The sequence below is a fragment of the Rutilus rutilus genome (genome assembly GCF_951802725.1).
Source record: "Rutilus rutilus genome assembly, chromosome: 2".
In the NCBI taxonomy this organism is placed as follows: domain Eukaryota; kingdom Metazoa; phylum Chordata; class Actinopteri; order Cypriniformes; family Leuciscidae; genus Rutilus; species Rutilus rutilus.
Genome location: NC_140210.1, coordinates 61,176,580 through 61,195,507, shown reverse-complemented (window position 1 = coordinate 61,195,507; position 18,928 = coordinate 61,176,580). Strand labels below are relative to the sequence as shown.

The 18,928-nt window shown below is 36.9% G+C and overlaps 1 protein-coding gene across 1 annotated transcript in view; it reads right to left on the bottom strand.

Annotated features, from left to right (window-relative positions):
* Window positions 1-9,415: 9,415 nt before the first annotated feature.
* Window positions 9,416-18,928, bottom strand: part of LOC311286235 (NACHT, LRR and PYD domains-containing protein 1 homolog) — a 70,977-nt gene continuing 61,464 nt past the window's right edge. The window contains exons 11-14 of the mRNA XM_084402352.1: window positions 18,329-18,908; window positions 16,191-17,128; window positions 12,061-12,336; window positions 9,416-11,894 (exon numbers count right to left, since the gene is read on the bottom strand). Coding sequence (XP_084258478.1) covers window positions 11,854-11,894; window positions 12,061-12,336; window positions 16,191-17,128; window positions 18,329-18,908 — 1,835 coding nt within the window. The 3' untranslated portion in view covers window positions 9,416-11,853. The remainder of the gene's footprint in view (window positions 11,895-12,060; window positions 12,337-16,190; window positions 17,129-18,328; window positions 18,909-18,928) is intronic.

The window sequence follows — 18,928 nt, the reverse complement described above, 5'->3', positions numbered from 1 at the left end:
TGATTTAAAATGCAAAATGTCTGAAAATGTTTTACAGGACTTGGTAACATGTTATTATTGTTTCCTCAACTCCATGAAGTGAAATTATGCATTTCAATGGAAAAAAACAGCGTTATCCCGCCTGACTTAGATTGTTACTCGGTATGACACCATATGAGTTAACACATGAATTGTCATTTTTACAACACTTACACATAATAACGTTCATAAATAATTAATGTTTATGTTATGCAATGTTTTTCTAAGGAAATTAATTAGGCTGTAAAGAAATACAGATGTGGTTTTCACTTCAGTGTGTAAACTGTTACACACAAACTCAGTGTGGTTTCTTCCCAGATTTGGCAAGTATACAAATACATTTAAACAATTTTTTTCATGTTTATGAATATCAAAACAGCACAACTTTTCAACATTAGGTTTAATTTAGTACTGAAAAGTACCTTGAACCATTTTACTGATGATCATAGTCACTCTACATCAATATTCCTAAATAATGTAAAGGGTTAAAGTAGGCGATCTTCACTCATTTCACTGAACATCATTTATTTGAACAACAAATTTACAAAAGCATGTAATTGAACAACATGTTTATAAAGAAAAATCTTATTAATGGGTTGAAGTACCTTGAATTACTAAATTTCATTAAATGAACACTACATTTTTTATAGACATTGTCTAAAATAACAGAAGAATTTAGAATTAAAGCTGCAAGCAGCATTTATCGGGGTTCAAGCATTTAAGCCCTTAAGGCCTTTAAGCACATAAGCATTTAAGACATTAAGTTTTATTTAGCAAGCTTTTAACCACTGAAATAATAGATGGAAAAGTCAATTTACAGCCAATACAGGCAATTTACTAGGAAATATGTGGTTTTCAAAGCTTTTTGACAGTTATAGCGCCACCTATGGTCCAATCTCCATAAAATTTTGCTTGCTTTTTTAAAAATGTTATGCCACATAGGCTCATCAATTTTCGAGTTTTCCTTTAGGATTTATAGACTTTTAGTGTATTTTGCCAAGCCCCTTTTCTAAATGACCCTGTTACAGCCACCCAAATGCAAAAGTTCAACTTTTTTTTCAATAATTATTGATCTAGAGTGTCCAGAGAATTGTCCTAGACTGGTCTGGTTCCGATCGGGCAAAAAACCTAGGACTAGTTCACAAAAGTAGGTTTTTAAACATATTCACGCATATTTAATGAACGGTTTGATTGACAGCAGTAGATCTTGAGGCAAAGTTGTTCAGCATGAGGAGATCTAACAAATGATATGCATATTGTGTGGGTGTGTGCAACACCACGTGATTACAGAGCCGTAAAACTCGTTAGCGCCAACTAGTGGCCGATTTCTTTCAAAATTCTTACATACCTCTAGGGCACAGGTGTCAAACTCAGTTCCTGGAGGGCCACAGCCCTACACAGTTTTGTTCCAACCCTGCTTCAACACACACACACCTGCAGTTTTCAAATAAGCTTGAAGGACTTGATTAGCTGATCAGGTGTGTTTAATTAGGGTTGAAGCTAAACTCTGCAGGGCAGTGGCCCTCCAGGAATTGAGTTTGACACCCCTGCTCTAGGGCCATGAGTCTAACATGCCCATCAAGCAAAAAAAAAAAAAAAAAATGCATGTTGATGTCACTAGAGTGGATGGCCTGTTCTTAAAGGGGCGGATTCCCCAATATGACAGGTTGGACAATAATTAAATGTAATTGTAATTAAATATTATTATGAATTATATAATTTGCTAATATTCAACTAAACAATGTTAATGATATGTTAATATCACAATTTGAATGAAAATTATACAAATTAAAGCTGAAAACTGTATAAGAATATATTGCCAAACACATGCCATCCAAGATAACGGATGACATTATGGGCTAAGAGAAAATAACTGTTATCCTATATGACAAAATTGTTATCCGGTATGACAAAACTCAGTTTAAATCTTAATCAGGCAGTATTTTTGGCTAACTATAGAAATCTGCAACCTTTACCTTCAACTTCCAAATATGTAAATTCATGCTAAATAAACATATTTACATAAAATCCACATTATATATGTTATTTTAGCGTTATCCCATATGACACAGGATTTTACTACATAGTGTGCTAGTGAGGAAAAAGGGTAAGTTAAACACATTTTATGAAAGACATATTTACCTTTCACCATTGTTTGGGGGCCCTTTAGGGTCTTCCTGTTTGTGTAACATGCTGTCTCACATCGTGTCAAAATAAAATTCACAATAAAATTGCTCCAGTTTGCTTGTTATCCTGTATGACATTGGCTGACAGCCAGTTTTGGGACAGAATGCTCCAAAGCATAACAATTAACTGGATGTCATATTCTTTGTAATATTTAAATATATTGTTGTCAAGACTCATACAATAATGCCTGTGGCAGAGATGTTAGGGTTTATTAGATTTTTTACAGTTTGTTTGGCTTTTTTGTATGTCACTCTAAGGTCCGGACAGTTATCCGGTATGACATTATGTAACTATAATGTCTAATAATTCTTACACTTTGTAATACCCTCAATATATGTTCATATCATTTGATAAACAGAGATCAATAGATTCAATAAATGTGCTTTTTATTAAACATTTCCTTATTTTGACTTCATAACGGGGTTTGGACATCAAAATTGCACGTCATGTCATTGGGCCATAACCTGGGAGGAATCATGCATGTTAGCGTGAGAATCATGAAGTTCCTGAGCTGTGAATGGTTACGGAGACGAACCATCTCACCAATCTAACACACACATCTCCTGTGGATACTTACAAAGATCAATCATCAAGTCTAACAGTCTAATATGCAGTAATGTACCTGTGTGTGAACACTGTGCTTCTCTTTACAGCTGGTTTCTACAGTATCTGGATATTTTTAGCTAAACTGAATTTACACCTTAAGGGTCCAATGTTGCACTCCAAATAATTAATGGTTAAACACTCAAACACGGTCTCAAACTCGCACACACAAAAAAAGATGATGTCTGTTTTTAACTCTGAAAACCTTATTTTTTTGTCTTTATACAGATTCAATTGTAAACATACAAATATTGTTACAGAAGTGTTGATTCATTTTAATCAGTGGTGGATTAGGAGACTTTGGGTGCCCCTGGGCATTGACACCTAGAGTGCCCCAATTAATGTAGATAATTTACATTAATTGTTATTATTATTATTATTAGTTGTAGTATTATAATTTGACTAAACTCAAAATAATAAACTGATCTAATTACAGAAGGTTGCATCAACAAAAGTAATTTTAAGTGTTAGCTGAAGTAGAAAAAATTCTTAAAATATCAGGGGCCTCATGTATCAATCTTGCGTACGCACAAAAACTTTGCGTACGCCAGCTTTCACGCTCACGGTCGGATGTACTAACAGTGAAATTAACGTGAGAATGTGCATTCCTCCACGCCAATTTCATGTCTGGCGTATGTACATTTCTCATTGTTTTTGTCCGTTGGCGACTCTTACAGGCAATGAAGTGAAGTTGCAAACATTACACAACGAATTGTTCTACAAGTCTATCGCACCACCACCTGTGGGAAGCATTGCTATTAATTTGCCATTTATAAAATAACTGACATATTGTCACACGAGCCTTATGGGAATATTCAATAAATTATGCAATTAAGTAAGAACATATAAAAGCATATGCAAATTTATACAACCCTTAGTCTATGGCAATGGCAGCTTTGGTTTAATGTCCACCTTTATATCAGACCATTTCTTTTTAAGGTCATTTAGGGTAGACTGTGTACAGTTGAGACACCTTAAATAACTTGCGTTTGCAGCAAGTACAAGTTGTGATTTTTGCTGTGCAAGTGCGTATTAGTGTCCTCTTTGATCGTGGGAAATTTGCATCTCCGATCCGAAGATATCGGGAAAAGTTTTTTTTCTAAGATATGACGTTCACTTCACCATGCACTCTCCACAATGAATAGCTTATTATCCTTATGTGACTGTTAAACGTAACTGGTATCACCACAAACGTTATTCTGTGCCCTAAAAACTGGCATATTTCATGGTATTGTGTCATGCAAGGTAATTGCAAAATCTAGAGAAATGTGCGAGGTGGCCAGCGGGGGATAGTTGAGACACATGTGTATCAACTGTACCCCCGATAGAGTTCTATTAGGAAACACAATGTTTAGTTGTTCAGTGTTATGATAACAGGCTAAACGTCATAATTAGCCAGCATAGGATGCAAATGAAAATAAAATTTGATATTTGGGATATTTAAACTGTGTATTATTAATAAATATTGTTACATATCTTGTTCCTGCTTTATACATTTTAACCAGTGCTAATTTAAATAAAATGAATGAACATAAATGGATGATTAAACAAAAATGTTGCCCAATTGTTATTTTCTTTATTTGTCTTTATTTTTTATATTTAAATGAATGGTTAGTTACCTTTACATCATTAAAAATGGGTGTCTCAACTGTACCATGCACTGTCTCAACTGTACCACATATGGGTACAGTTGAGACAAAGTTGAGACAAAAAGCACCTTAGTTTTATGAGCTAATTGTGGAAAATATAAACTACTTGTGGGTATTACTGATTGATAATATCTTAGTCTACAAGCTAATAAAATGTCATGTGGAAATTCACTTCTTTTCAGTATCTATTTTTGTGTGAAAAATCTAAACGCAAAACGTGTCTCAACTGTACTCGGTCTACTCTACCGTGCGACTTTCAGATCCCACCGCACTGACGGCATCAGCCAAACTCTCCCACTCATATTTTTTCCTTTTGTTATTAATTCCGGAGGACAATCAAATCCCAAGTTCCAAATCAAATATTTTTTCTCGTTTCTACCTCTGATAGTAGCACTTCCAAATCACTTTCTGTAAAGTTTCGTTTCTTGCCGCTTGCTTTAGCCATTTTATTACTGCTTTCTTTTGCCAAAGTGGACTCATTACCATATTTAAATTAATTTAATCAAGGGAGGAGACTAGGGGTGCTTCTCAATATCCCAACTCGTCTCCTCTCTCCTCCGTCCTCCATCCTATGACCCGGAAACCGATCGAGCACAGCCATCTTGAAGGACATCTCAATTCTCTAATTGCACCGCGAGGAGTCGAGGATCGAGGAGTGAGGAGGCTTCCAGAGGAGTCATGAGCGAGGATACACAGGTGTATCCTATACGGAAGAGTTGTATCGACTAAACGTGACGCATGTATAAATTCTCCTCCCCCTTCACATTGGTCACAATAATTTTAATTTATACTTTACTTTTGCAGTTTATATAAACCACACATCTCACATATTTCAACAGGGTATCTTGCTTTATTATTATTTATTATGAATTTCTTAAATAAACAAATTTCAACAACATAAGGGCAGATCAGAGGCTGCTGATGACGCGATGAAGTGACGCTCGAGTGATCAAGGATTCCAATGTATAAAAAAAGCTTTCATTCGATCCCTCCGTCCTCGAGTCTTTTCCTTGCAGCCTTTCCTCGCATCCTACAGGGGGCGGAGCTGAGACGCGAGGAAAGGAAGCGAGGAAAGGAAACGAGGATACACAAATAAGAAATGAGAAGCACCCTGGGTGGGGCGTTGTGCTCGTGCATGTGCGCTCAATTTTACGTTAACTGGGATGTACAAAGAGAATATGCGTGGGATCCTTCGTACGCAGAGATTCATATATCTGTTGTGCGTACGCACATTTACAGCTTTGTCCATACGCAATGTTTTAGTATGAATTCAATGCACAAGAATTAGTGAACCCACCAATGTATATCTCATCTGGAAGTGAAACTGATGGTTATTATATTACACCTGTAACAGGTGTAATATAATAAATATCAGTTTCACTTCCAGATGAGATATACATTTGAACAAAGCATGCTGCAAATATAATTAAGAAATCTTAACTAAATCTGCACAGTTAAAAAATGACTCAAACATGCCAAGGTCTAAGCCAGTCAAAACCAACAGCCCCCTAAAATCACTTTTTTTCTAGATTTTAATATTGTAATGCAAACTGATTATTGACATCTTGAAAATCCAAACTGTTAATCACTTCAGATTATGGCCAACAAAAGGTCTTGTTTGCAATAGTAATAATATCTGTAACTACATAGTTTTTTGAGGTTTTGAACTAAAAATAAAATTTAAAAAAGTCACTTCTTTACACTCTGCCCCTTTTTTTGCCAATGGCTGCAAAGTACAACGTGAAAGTGCAAGGCTGATGCTCAGTAGAGGATTCACACATCCAGGAGCAAGGCAGTTTCATTTCGGTTTAAGAGAGACGAGGCACAACACCGCACAGGCCACTCCCAAAATCTGGTGATAGATCGTGCGTCCACAGATTCATGTGGGGAAAATAAAAAACTTTCAGCAAAAAAATTCAGGGAATTTAGAACATTCTGATGAAAGGGTATATATAGGTCATGGCTGGAAAGATGTTTGAGAATGCATAGCTTGTCTAACCGGAGAAAAATGATTTGCTCCCCTGGACGTGGTGCCCCTGGGCACTTGCCCAAATGCCCATATGGTTAATCCACCCAAATCTTTGAGTAACTCACATAAGTTGTTCAGATTTTGATTTTGTATAAAGTATAAACTAAATCAGTGTATCAGTTTTTTTTTTTTTTATTAAAGATTCAGAACAGAATGTGTGTCTAGATTTCTAACTTCTGTATAATGAAAAACATCAATTAAACATGAATTAATACAAATGTAAATCTGTGAGATTTGATGACTATGTGCATGTGGACGTTAGTAAGAGGATTTTCCAATGTGTGTGTGTGTATCTGTTGTTTAATCTGACACAGAGACATTGAGGAATCATAATCAAGCCTACATCCAGCATAGAGGGGTTCAGTGAATGGTGTGTTGAGTGTGTGTTAAGCCTGGGACGCACCAAACCAACGCCAAAAGAACTAGAGCTGATGAAAGCCGACTGTGTTGACGCCTCGCGTCGCCTGTGTCGGGGGAAAAGCTGCACTTGAACACACCGAGAGAACTACAGCCGACTGTCATCTAGAATGTACGTTACCTGCGCCTGCGTGTAAATGAGACAATTGTCTATTTCTACAGATATATTCATCTATATTCGTCATTCAAAAAGGGAAACCGACACTGCAGGCAGCAGATACACAAACCATAAAAAGAAACAGTGCCTGCGTGTTGAATCGGCCACAAAAAAGCAGACGGCGTCAGACTATAGCCAATGATGCGGAACACACTGGGAAAACTACGGTGGCCAACGCTCTAAAAATGGTCCGACTTTGCCCAACGGATGATGGTGGCTTGGTGTGTCCCGGGCTTAAGTGTGAGTGTGTGTCAGAGACACTGTAGAAGGACAGTGCCAGCTGACACGTCCACATACACTCCTACTCTATTAGAGGATGAACAGACGGCAGGTATATCAGTGTAGTAATTATAGTGCCAGACAGTGACTCGTTCAGCAGAGCAGTACAGACTCCAGGATTTGACATTGGATCCAAACTTACGGTCACTCCCTCCTTTCCTGCTGATTCCTTTAAAGGTCACTGATATTTCAACCCATCCGTCCTATTCAGCCTCCCAGTAAGAGCATCCAGTCAGACTCTCTCTGCACAGAACCTGAGGACACTCATCAAATCTCTCTGGATGATTGAATTCAATGTGATATCACAGGCATCTGAACAAGAAAAGAGAAACATCTATAACAATAACAAAACATTTGTGTGTGTGTGTGTGTGTGTATACATACACTTTCGTGGTCCTGCAATCATCCTGATCTCTCCATGATGTCCACACTATAAACACACATTAATGTAGATATGCATCATGCACACATGTTCAGTATGTCAGTATTAGTATTTGACATAACTGAATGTCTGCAGTGAGCAGTCCTTCAGTTTGCCAGAGAGCAGCTTGACTCCTGAATCTCATGGCTGATTGTTACTCAGATCCAGCTCTCTCAGGTGTGAGGGGTTTTGGACTCAAAGCTGAAGACACATAACCACAGCCTTCCTCTGTCACCATACAGCCAGAAACCTACAGAATAGAGCAGTGTATTGTTGTGAAGAAGAGAAAAGTGCATGTGGAGCTGCATCAGCTCCTGCTCAGCTCCAGCCTCATATCCCTACTTGTGTTGCTGAAGGACAACTACAGTAGCTTACAGTTTAAACATGGCCTCACTGACACACTGACAACATCTATAATTTAATTTAATGATTGTATTATGGAGTGAAAAACACAGTAGATGATCTGTTAGTGTGGGGAGAAACAGCACAAGAATGTGACTTTTTTATGCTGCAGTATTTTGACAAGTTCATACCCAATTTGTCAGAAGTGCTTCTTGAGAATGACACTGAATGGACCTGGGGATGTGAACAAGACAAAAGATTTCAAAAGCTTAAAAATCTGGTCTGATCCCATTCGTCTGACTTACGCTCTCTCTAGAGTTCATGTGTCCTGTGTGTTTCTTTCCTATCAGCTCAATGATGCCAAAAACTCTCTCAACTACAACAGTCACAGATGTTCCTACTGGACACATTTCTCTAGAATTGATGCTGAAGTTCATGACAGATCATTGTGTTCATCACAACACAGCGGTCGAATGTGTGAAATGAACAGCATCTTTTCTCCAAAGCAATCAGAGCACAAGCTTTGTTGGAGTCCAGACTTTAAAGTTAGGAATCTTCACAGATGATCATTTTAATAAATAGATAAAAACCTGCGCTGACAAACACTTGCAGTGCTGTGGATGTTTTCCAGGAGCCGCTGGAGGAGAAACGTGTGCAAAAGCAGAACAAAAGCTCCTGGAGACACAAACTGTGCTGCAACTACAGACTAAACCATGACTTGATGGAGCAACATGAGAAGAAATATTCCAGCTCTACGTGACGGATCTCACATTCTGCTTCTACAGCATCAGAACGCTCAGCTGCTTGCATGGGAAGAGCATCACTGGACACTTCTTTTCTGCTCTTTGTTTAAGTGATTTAGACAGTCCAGCTGAATAATGTTTAATCGGACAGATTTTGTGGAGCTTCGTTCAGGTGTCCTGACGTTGGAGGAAGGCTGAGACTGTTGTAGAGGACATGAAGCTCAGAGAACATATTCTTCACTGCCAAATATCTGTGCTTCAGCATTATTATACAGCAAATCATATTCCAGCTGTCTTCTATCAGGACAAATAAAGGAAAGGATCATAAGGACACAGAAATAGAGCTAGTGACACAGAAGTGGCTCAAATTACCCACCATTAGGGGTATAGTATGTTGTCACTGGGGAATTTGAGTTCAAAATAAATGAATGAAATATTAGTTTTTTGTGCATTATCCATGACAGTCTTACTTTACAGCACATTATTCAGAATGTCTATTCATTAAGAATATTTCCATGCAGTGAAATATCCAAAATATCCAAATGTTAAATTATGACATGACAAAATAAATTTAGAAAAAAAGAGCTTTTATTAGATAAAGAAAATATTAAATGTTCCTCATTGCAGTTCACCAAACTGTGTGTGTTTGCAGAAGAATATAATCACATGAAAAGAAGAGCTGAATTATATTTGCCACAACTGTGTTTTTTAAGAAAATTCAACATTTCATAGTTTATAAAAAAAACATTTATAAAAATGTACATAATTCACCAACAAGTATGAAATACAGTCAGACAAATATAAATATTGCTATACATTTACTTTAACATTAAACTTGTTTTACCTTCCCTGTATTTGAGTTAAAAATAAAAAAGTGGGGAAACGGTCCATTAACTCATGACAGTCTTACTTTACAGCACATTATTCAGAGTGTCTATCATTCAGAGTTCATGTGTCCTGTGTGTTTCTTTCCTATCAGCTCAATGATGCCACACACTCTCTCAACTACAACAGTCACAGATGTTCCTCTACTGGACACATTTCTCTAGAGTTGATGCTGAAGTTCATGACAGATCATTGTGTTCATCACAACACAGCGGTCAAATGTGTGAAATGAACAGCATCTTTTCTCCAAAGCAATAAGAGCACAAGCTTTGTTGTAGTCCAGACTTTAAAGACTTTAAATATTGCTATACATTTACTTTAACATTAAACTTGTTTTACCTTCCCTGTATTTGAGTTAAAAATAAAAAAGTGGGGAAACGGTCCATTAACTCATGACAGTCTTACTTTACAGAACATTATTCAGAGTGTCTATCATTCAGAATATTTCCACTTCTGTGACTGAAGTGACGTCGATGTCCGGTTTAGCAGTAGCATTGGCCGTCAGGCAAGTGTTATTTAAATAAATTCCTGATGTACTTACAAACTTTCCAATGCCTCGTTCTATGAGTACAGAACATATTTGTATGACTGTAGAAGTTTGGTACCATTCTGGGCATTATTAACGGGATAATTTATAGGGGTGTAAGAAAAAAATCGATACACTTGAGTATCGCAATATTTTATTTTGCAATACTGTATCGATTTTCAAAAACGCAATATCGATTTTTTTATTATTTTTTTACGTCCAAAAATATTCATGGTAAGACCGTAAGACAGTGGTTCACGTTTATGTTGTTTAAATCCCTACCACTAGATGGCTATGCTGAGACGCACCACTAGTGTCCTCGCCAGGCTCGCCTAACGGTGCGTGTCCACTGGACATTTTGGGATTGACAGCGGACCGGAGAAAGCGTTGAGAGCGACCGAGAGCGTCAAAAAGTTGGGCAGTTCTAGACTTTATGCAAATATCAAGCGAAAAACGCAGTCGGCAGCCAATTGATGTGAGGTTCGGGATGTGACATCTGTCCTGAGAGTTTAAACATATGCAAATTGTGCCGGAGTTTATGCTGGATTTAGTGCGTAAATCATTTTGTTTACAAATTAGATGTTGTGCAGTTGTTATATATATGTTAAATATTTCATTCTGGATGTGTTTATTGTGATTATATTGGCTGGTTTTATAAAAGTTTATACAATTGAAAGGATATCTTTGCTTGGTGCATTTGGAAACAAAGCTTGTCTATTTCTAAATGTAATCGCGTGCATCGTTCACACCAAACGCGCATAGAGCGTCTGGCGCAAGTGATTTCAATGTCCAGTCAATGTCAAGATGCGTTTACGCGCGTCTTGAGATCCTGCGGCGCGAATGAGGCGTTAAGCACTGTGCGGTAGACGCTAATTCGCCTCATTCGCGCATCCAGTTCTTTTAAAATCTTTTATCATATAAAACATTGATTTCAATATATAACACATTCATTTTGTTCACTTTCATCCACTTTCATTCATTTTCGTCCAGTTCATGTTGTTGTTTTGTATTGTGACAGGGGCTATGTATTTTCTTTTATTATGGCCTACTTGAGCATATAAAAATTTGCTCAAAACCTGTGAACCACAATCCCAAACTGGCAGTTTGATTTTCTGTGTACTGAATTGTTTACCTAAATTACACTTCTTTGACTTTTATGCACATTGCACATCATGTCTTTTTTAAAATATTTTTAATATATTTTACTTAAAAAAAATCCCAATATATCGCCTTATGCACAGTATCGAAATATATTGCAATATATTGAATCGTGACCCATGTATCGTGATACGTATCGTATCGCCAGATTCTTGCCAATACACAGCCCTAGTAATTTACCAGATACATCATATGATCCATTAGCGCCTGCACTAAGCCATCCGGCTGATATCTCTAAATAAGCTCTAACTTTAATAATGTTCGACCAAGGTAGAAAAGGCTTCTGGGAGGTGTTCGGCTCGAGGTCATGGTGCAAAGGACCGTAAGGTTGATTTTACTCCGAAACATCCCTTTAAGTTCAATACTTGAATATAATTATGGGATAAATATGTATTTCCAGGTCCAGACTGATCATTATTTACCCTTGATCTGTTTTGAATCAGCAAGTGGAAGAAGCCCTCATGTTGCCCTCAGTCCGAGCTGTGAGAGAAAGATGAAACATCAGATTACACAAACACATCAGCTGAGCAAAGAGAAACATTTGAGTTTAACAATGACTTCATTTTTCACATTGAATCCCTCACAGTACTAAACAGTCACTCCTTACAATGAAAGAAAACATTTAAATGTAATGTTTAAACATTACCTTCCTTGTGTTTGTTCTCCAACTCTTCAGCCAGATTATTCTGGTTCATCTTCCTCAGGATGTTCACTGTGATCTTCACAGCTTCTTCTGGTCCTAAACGTGCCACCATTGTGTCCACTGTGTCTAAGACATCTGCGTTCTGCATTTCAGACTTTGAAATATGCCCATTATTCCTCAAGTGCCACTGAAACTCCTTCAGTTCATCTTTTACCAGATCCCTGAGTGAGTTCACGAGCAGCTCTTTAACAGACGCCATATTCCTTTGCTGATTCACTTCTGCAGGACAAAAAGAAAAAGATCTTCAGTATTTTTCACTCTAAACACATGATTCGAAGTATTCAAATGTTAGGGTTAGATCAGGTCTCGTCTCTTAGAGGCATCTCATCCAAACTCTTGTCCAACAGTCAGTGATTTTTCAGCGAGTCACAAACAAAGCAGGAAACAAATTTAAAAAAAAACATGTTTTACGAGTATAGTACAATTAGTAGTCAGAGATGCAAAAACATTATATGTTGCCATGAAAGGACTGAATAATACATTTACATGATCTAAATGAATTATTTGAGCTAAATAATGTTGTAAAATTATTGTGTGTGTATAATGTAGATATATTTTAGCTCCTCCTATGAACTTGCCATAGCACATTAATTGTAATATCCATTTAACAACAGTACGCAAGCCCAAGTTTTACCACCTCCCTACAAAAAGGAATCAAATTAGTAAATTAAGTTGTATAGAACTACTCAGAAGAACGATGTGTTGACGTAATCGATTACATTAATTATGAAAAAAAATGCACCAAAGCGGCACACTGTTTACATTCACCCCTAATCCCGTCATGTTTCACACAAAACAAGACTCACCAGAGCAGATGCTAATTAACTATTAGTTCTTCAGTAATTATTATTAGTTATGCAGTAAGAAACAGTATTCTAAAGTGTTATTGAGATATTGATTTCAGATTAAACCGTTTTAAAATCGTACCTGTTTGTATCTTATAATCCAACAGTGTACAACACAATAGTCACGATGGCAACAGCTGCATTTGTATGAAACAACAGAGAGCGAGTCCATGATACTGGATGGCATAATTAACTGTACACAAAATTTTGATTCGACTAAGTTTAAATATTTTATCAGCTCACCAAATGCAAAACTTCCACAAAGTAAAACCCGTTCCTAGCGAGTGTATAGCGCTGCTGATTTCAGTGACCCGGATAAGCCTGTGTTTCTGTTTTCAGCGGTTGTTATCTGGGTATATCATACCGCTGGATGGTATGATTGACCAGTCAGAATCAAGTATTCCATACAGCCGTGTAATAAACTCTTATAAAGATTACTCCTCCAATGAACTAGAGAAGAGTAAACTTAATAAAATATACATTCTGAGACGTAAAACCCCCACCACTAGATTACGAACTGAAGGTTTGTATACACTGTAGAATCTAATTAGATACTCCTAATTAAAAAAAGCATGCAAACCGATTGCCTTAAAAAACTAAGTAAAGTGAAATGGAAATAGTATGTTGTACTGGCAAATGCTTAGTGAGTATAGTTCACTTACACTAGCGTTCTAGTAAATAAAAAAGACATTTAGAGAGAACTTGATAATTTACTTTAGATTTACTCTTGACTTAGTATAGTTACCACTGTTGTGTTTCACATGCCTAATGGTGAAGTCTGTGACTCAAGCATGGGCAATTACAAGATATTGTCACAAATATAGTGGGATTATAGCAACCCAATTAAAAGTTTCACATGGTGTACTGTTAATGACACAAGTGTTAGCAATACAAATTTAAAAGACCATTATTCAACGTAAAAAATAGACTAGTAAATGATTTAGTTAGAAGTTATGTCACCTTTTAGATTAGAATTACAATAATATAAATTAAGTTCCAAGTGCCCAACCGAATATAACACTGATAATCATAATGGTGAGTTCAAACAAAAGTATTTTAGGAAAATCAATTTATGAAGTCAGCTTATGTGAAGTTCTCTATTAATATTGTATTGACAATTCAATATCAAAATTACTTTGGGAAATGAGTGAATGCAAACAGAGAAAGAAAACTGCAGAAGTGGAGGAAATGAGTGATAAGTCTATTAATAATCGCCCTGCCTCAGAAACTCTTTTTGCTTGACGAAATGTCACTCAAACCGAACAATTAATCTAACTTTGGGTTTTCTGAGTAACCAAGCCATAGTATGTAAATAGTACAGATTACTAGAATTTTTATAATTAAGTTAAGACATTAAGTAAAGTTAACTAAAGAGTGTTAGAACAACTGTTGGATTTTACAATGGTAATTCACCAATAAGTAAGAAAGTATATATGAGATTTCTTTGCAATGTCATTAGCAATTAATACAATGTTCTACAATGTAAAGCTCCTCTTTCTAAAGAATTGAGATTAATTTAGGTTTCACAGTGTCACTGTACATACGTATAATATCACAGATCTTTCTCATGCTCTCCTGACTAGCTAAACTGTGTGATTTCTGAATATTGTTCCTCATGAACTAGTTTCTGCTGACAGAGTTTATCTGCAATGATCTGGACATTTGTAACCCCCCCAATGAGATCTGGCCAATGCTTATAAAAAAAACCTGTGATTTACCTTCCTCACTATTCAGACGCGGCTCGTCTCTCTTAGGACGAATCTGATCAAGATCATCTTTGTCAATTGTTGCATCCCAGACCTTCTCCTTATCCTCTTCTCTGATAAGAGTAATTTGAAGATCATAATTCACCAATAAGTAAGAAAGTATAATTAGACCTGGATACAAAATCACTTTACCTGCAGAAAGTTTACTTTGCATTGGAAAAATCAAAATATATAAAATATTTATGAGATTTCTTTGCAATGTCAAAGAAATGTATATATATATATATATACATATACATATATATATATATATATATATATATATATATATACAGTACAGGCCAAAAGTTTGGACACATTACTATTTTTAATGTTTTTGAAAGAACTGTTCTGCTCATCAAAAATACAGAAAAAAATGCAATCACCTGCAGAAAGTTTACTTTGCATTGGAAAAAAGTTTTAGAGTTGTTTTGTTATATTCACCTTGAGCTCATAGTTTAGAATCGTAAAGATGTTCTATAATGTAAAGCTCCTCTTTCTGAAGAATTGAGATTAATTTAGGTTTCACAGTGTCACTGTACATACGTATAATATCACAGATCTTTCTCACGCTCTCCTGAACGGCTAAACTGTCATGTGTGATTTCTGAATATTGTTCCTCATGTATTAGTTTCTGCTGACAGAGTTTATCTGCAATGATCCCAACAATTTTTAACCCCTGAATGAGATCTGGCCAATGCTTATCAAAAAACTGTGATTTACCTTCCTCACTATTCTGATGCGGCTCGTCTCTCTTAGGACGAATCTGATCAAGATCATCTTTGTCAATTGTTGCATCCCAGACCTTCTCCTTATCCTCTTCTCTGATAAGAGTAATTTGAAGATCATAATTCACCAATAAGTAAGAAAGTATAATTAGACCTGGATACAAAATCACTTTACCTGCAGAAAGTTTACTTTGCATTGGAAAAATCAAAATATATAAAATATTTATGAGATTTCTTTGCAATGTCAAAGAAATGTATATATATATATACATATACATATATATATATATATATATATATATATATATATATATATATATATATACAGTACAGGCCAAAAGTTTGGACACATTACTATTTTTAATGTTTTTGAAAGAACTGTTCTGCTCATCAAAAATACAGAAAAAAATGCAATCACCTGCAGAAAGTTTACTTTGCATTGGAAAAAAGTTTTAGAGTTGTTTTGTTATATTCACCTTGAGCTCATAGTTTAGAATCGTAAAGATGTTCTATAATGTAAAGCTCCTCTTTCTGAAGAATTGAGATTAATTTAGGTTTCACAGTGTCACTGTACATACGTATAATATCACAGATCTTTCTCACGCTCTCCTGAACGGCTAAACTGTCATGTGTGATTTCTGAATATTGTTCCTCATGTATTAGTTTCTGCTGACAGAGTTTATCTGCAATGATCCCAACAATTTTAAACCCCTGAATGAGATCTGGCCAATGCTTATCAAAAAACTGTGATTTACCTTCCTCACTATTCTGATGCGGCTCGTCTCTCTTAGGACGAATCTGATCAAGTTCATTTTTCTTAATCGTTGTAGTCCAGACCTCCTCCTTATCCTCTTCTCTGATAAGAGTCATTTGAAGATCATTCTCCAGACGGGTGTTGACCCTGAAGAAGTTTGGGGGAGTTTCTCTTGTGAGTATGATCCCTTCTTTGGGTTCGATAGTGGAGGCACCAGGAACATCAGGAACGTCAGGAACGTGAAGAATGTGTGGCGTTTTCATGCGAAGTGGCCTGCCAGGTCTGGGACGCCTGATGATGCGTGATGAAAAGGATTTTTCAGTTTCCTCAATTTTTTTTTTTTCACAGTCATCAATTGGAAACAAGTAGAGATGTAGAATGAGAGGATCTCTAGAACACAAGTAGAAAAGAAGATCACAGTGTTCGTACCATCCCATTATCCAACTTATAATTAATGTTTTCAGAGAGAAGGATGGTTGGACAATCTTAGCATGGAATCGGGTCAACTGCACAGGTTCTGTGGTTATTCCCTCGTCTTTTACGGTGAGGACTTTCACAGCATCTTTGAGAGAGGGGTCAGACTCTCCTAAACAGGCGTAATGGGGCAGATGAACTTCCTCCAGTTTCCCTGAGATCACCGTCACGTCAATCACTGGACCGATCCGGTTGCACTGCAGCCTCTCCAGCTCTGCGTTGAGGAAGAGTCCGTCTACGGTACGGTACTGAAGGGTGACGACACAGTCACAGACCCATCGCATTCTGGTCCTGACACACTCGTAACGGCCTGGGTCAGTGCTGACCCTGAACTTTGACCCTCCTTCATCTGTACAGGCCGACGGCTCAATCTGAAGCCACTGATCAGAATCAGCTATATGGACACAAGACTGACAGTTCAGCAGCGGGTGAATATCGAGCCCAGAAGGTTTGGGCTGAGAGAACCTGTGAAGAACCAGAAGAAGGCAGAAGCAAAGAGTCAGCTGCTTTTTATTAATCTCAGTTAATGTTATTTTCAATGTTTATTAATACATTATTAAAATCAAAAGTTGTATCTGTCAATATTATTTAATGGACCTGAACTAACATGAACTAACAATGAACAGTTGACTAACTAACGTTAACAAATACAGTTAATGCATTAACGAATGTTAACTAATGGGACCTTATTGTAAAGTATTACCAACAATTCAAAACCAACAACATACAAACAGTTTACTATAAAAACTATTTGACAGGCAGTTTGACAGAGAGAAAATATAAAGCTAGTATATAATGCTGCGACTGACACCTGTGATGTCACTCACTAATAACACACAATCTAATATAACAAACACATATATACTATAATGAGAGTTTAATTCACACATAATTGTCCAGTTATGTTTATGTTTAACTAGCCAACATGAACTCTATATTCTCCATCAATAAGCTCAAGCTGAATAATGTGTCCAGTCTTCTATAAATCAGTGTTTTTAACTGTGGATATTTTCACAGAGGTGGACAGATAAAGACCATCAGCAGTCTGGGGTGGACAGAAATGTTCATTATCAAACATAATAAATGAGTTTGACTATAAAGAACTGGACTGTTTTACTGCGCACAACACAACTGTCTACAGTTAATTGTGCTTGATTGTAACTGAGGGAGTGCTGGAATAGATCAAGTAATACTGAGTGAATTTGACTATTTCTGTCTTATTCCTCGTCTGCAGGAATATTAATAGAAAAGAAGATCACACTACAGCTAGAAAATTACAGACAATTAATAGCAAATTACAGTTTAGAGATCGTGTGTGATCAGGAGCTTTAGAGAAATACCAGTAAATCAGTCTTAAGCCCTATTCACAGAGACCTCACAACTCTGAAACTGAAGGAGAAATAGATTTAGCTCTAAACTAACTAAAATGAAGAATAATGTGTTTATAGTCTCTGCACAGGAGAGACTCTGTGTTGCTTCAAAACTAAGGAAAATATGTATTTATTGGTACTGGCCAAAACATGTTGTGAAATATCAGCATATGGAGTATCAGCACAAACCCAATATGGTGCATCTCTAGTGTTTAGTGATGTATGAAGAACAGAGGATTGAACTATTATTCAGTCTGGAGAAATCCTTCACTAAGACACAGTATATTTCACTCACCCGGTTGTGTGTGTATCACTGTTGTTTCTCTCAGGACGCTGTTTAATGTCACACAGAGACACTGGGGAGTTAGAATAATCAACCCAAAATCCAGCATAGAGGGGTTCAGTGAATGTGGTGTTGAGTGTGTGTAAGTGTGTGAGTGTGTGTGTGTCAGAGACGCTGTAGAAGGACAGAGTGCCGGCCGACACGTCCACATACACTCCTGCTCTCTTAGAGGATGAAGAGACGACAGGAATATCAGTGTCTTTATTATTGTGACGGACAGAGAATCTGTTATCAGAGCAGATCAGACTCCAGGATTTGTCATTGGATCCAAACATACAGTCTTCACTCCGTCCTTTCCTGCCGATTCCTTTATATGACACTGATATACCAGCTCTATATCTGCTCCATTCAGCCTCCCAGTAACAGCGTCCAGTCAGACTCTCTCCACACAGAACCTGAGGAACATCATCAAATCTCTCTGGATGATCAGGATACGGCTGACGCTCAAACACACTTGTCACTGTCCTGTTCTCATCAGACAGAATGAGATGAGTGTGTGCTGTGTTTGGATCCAGTGTGAGATCACAGGCATCTGAACACAAGAAGAGAAAC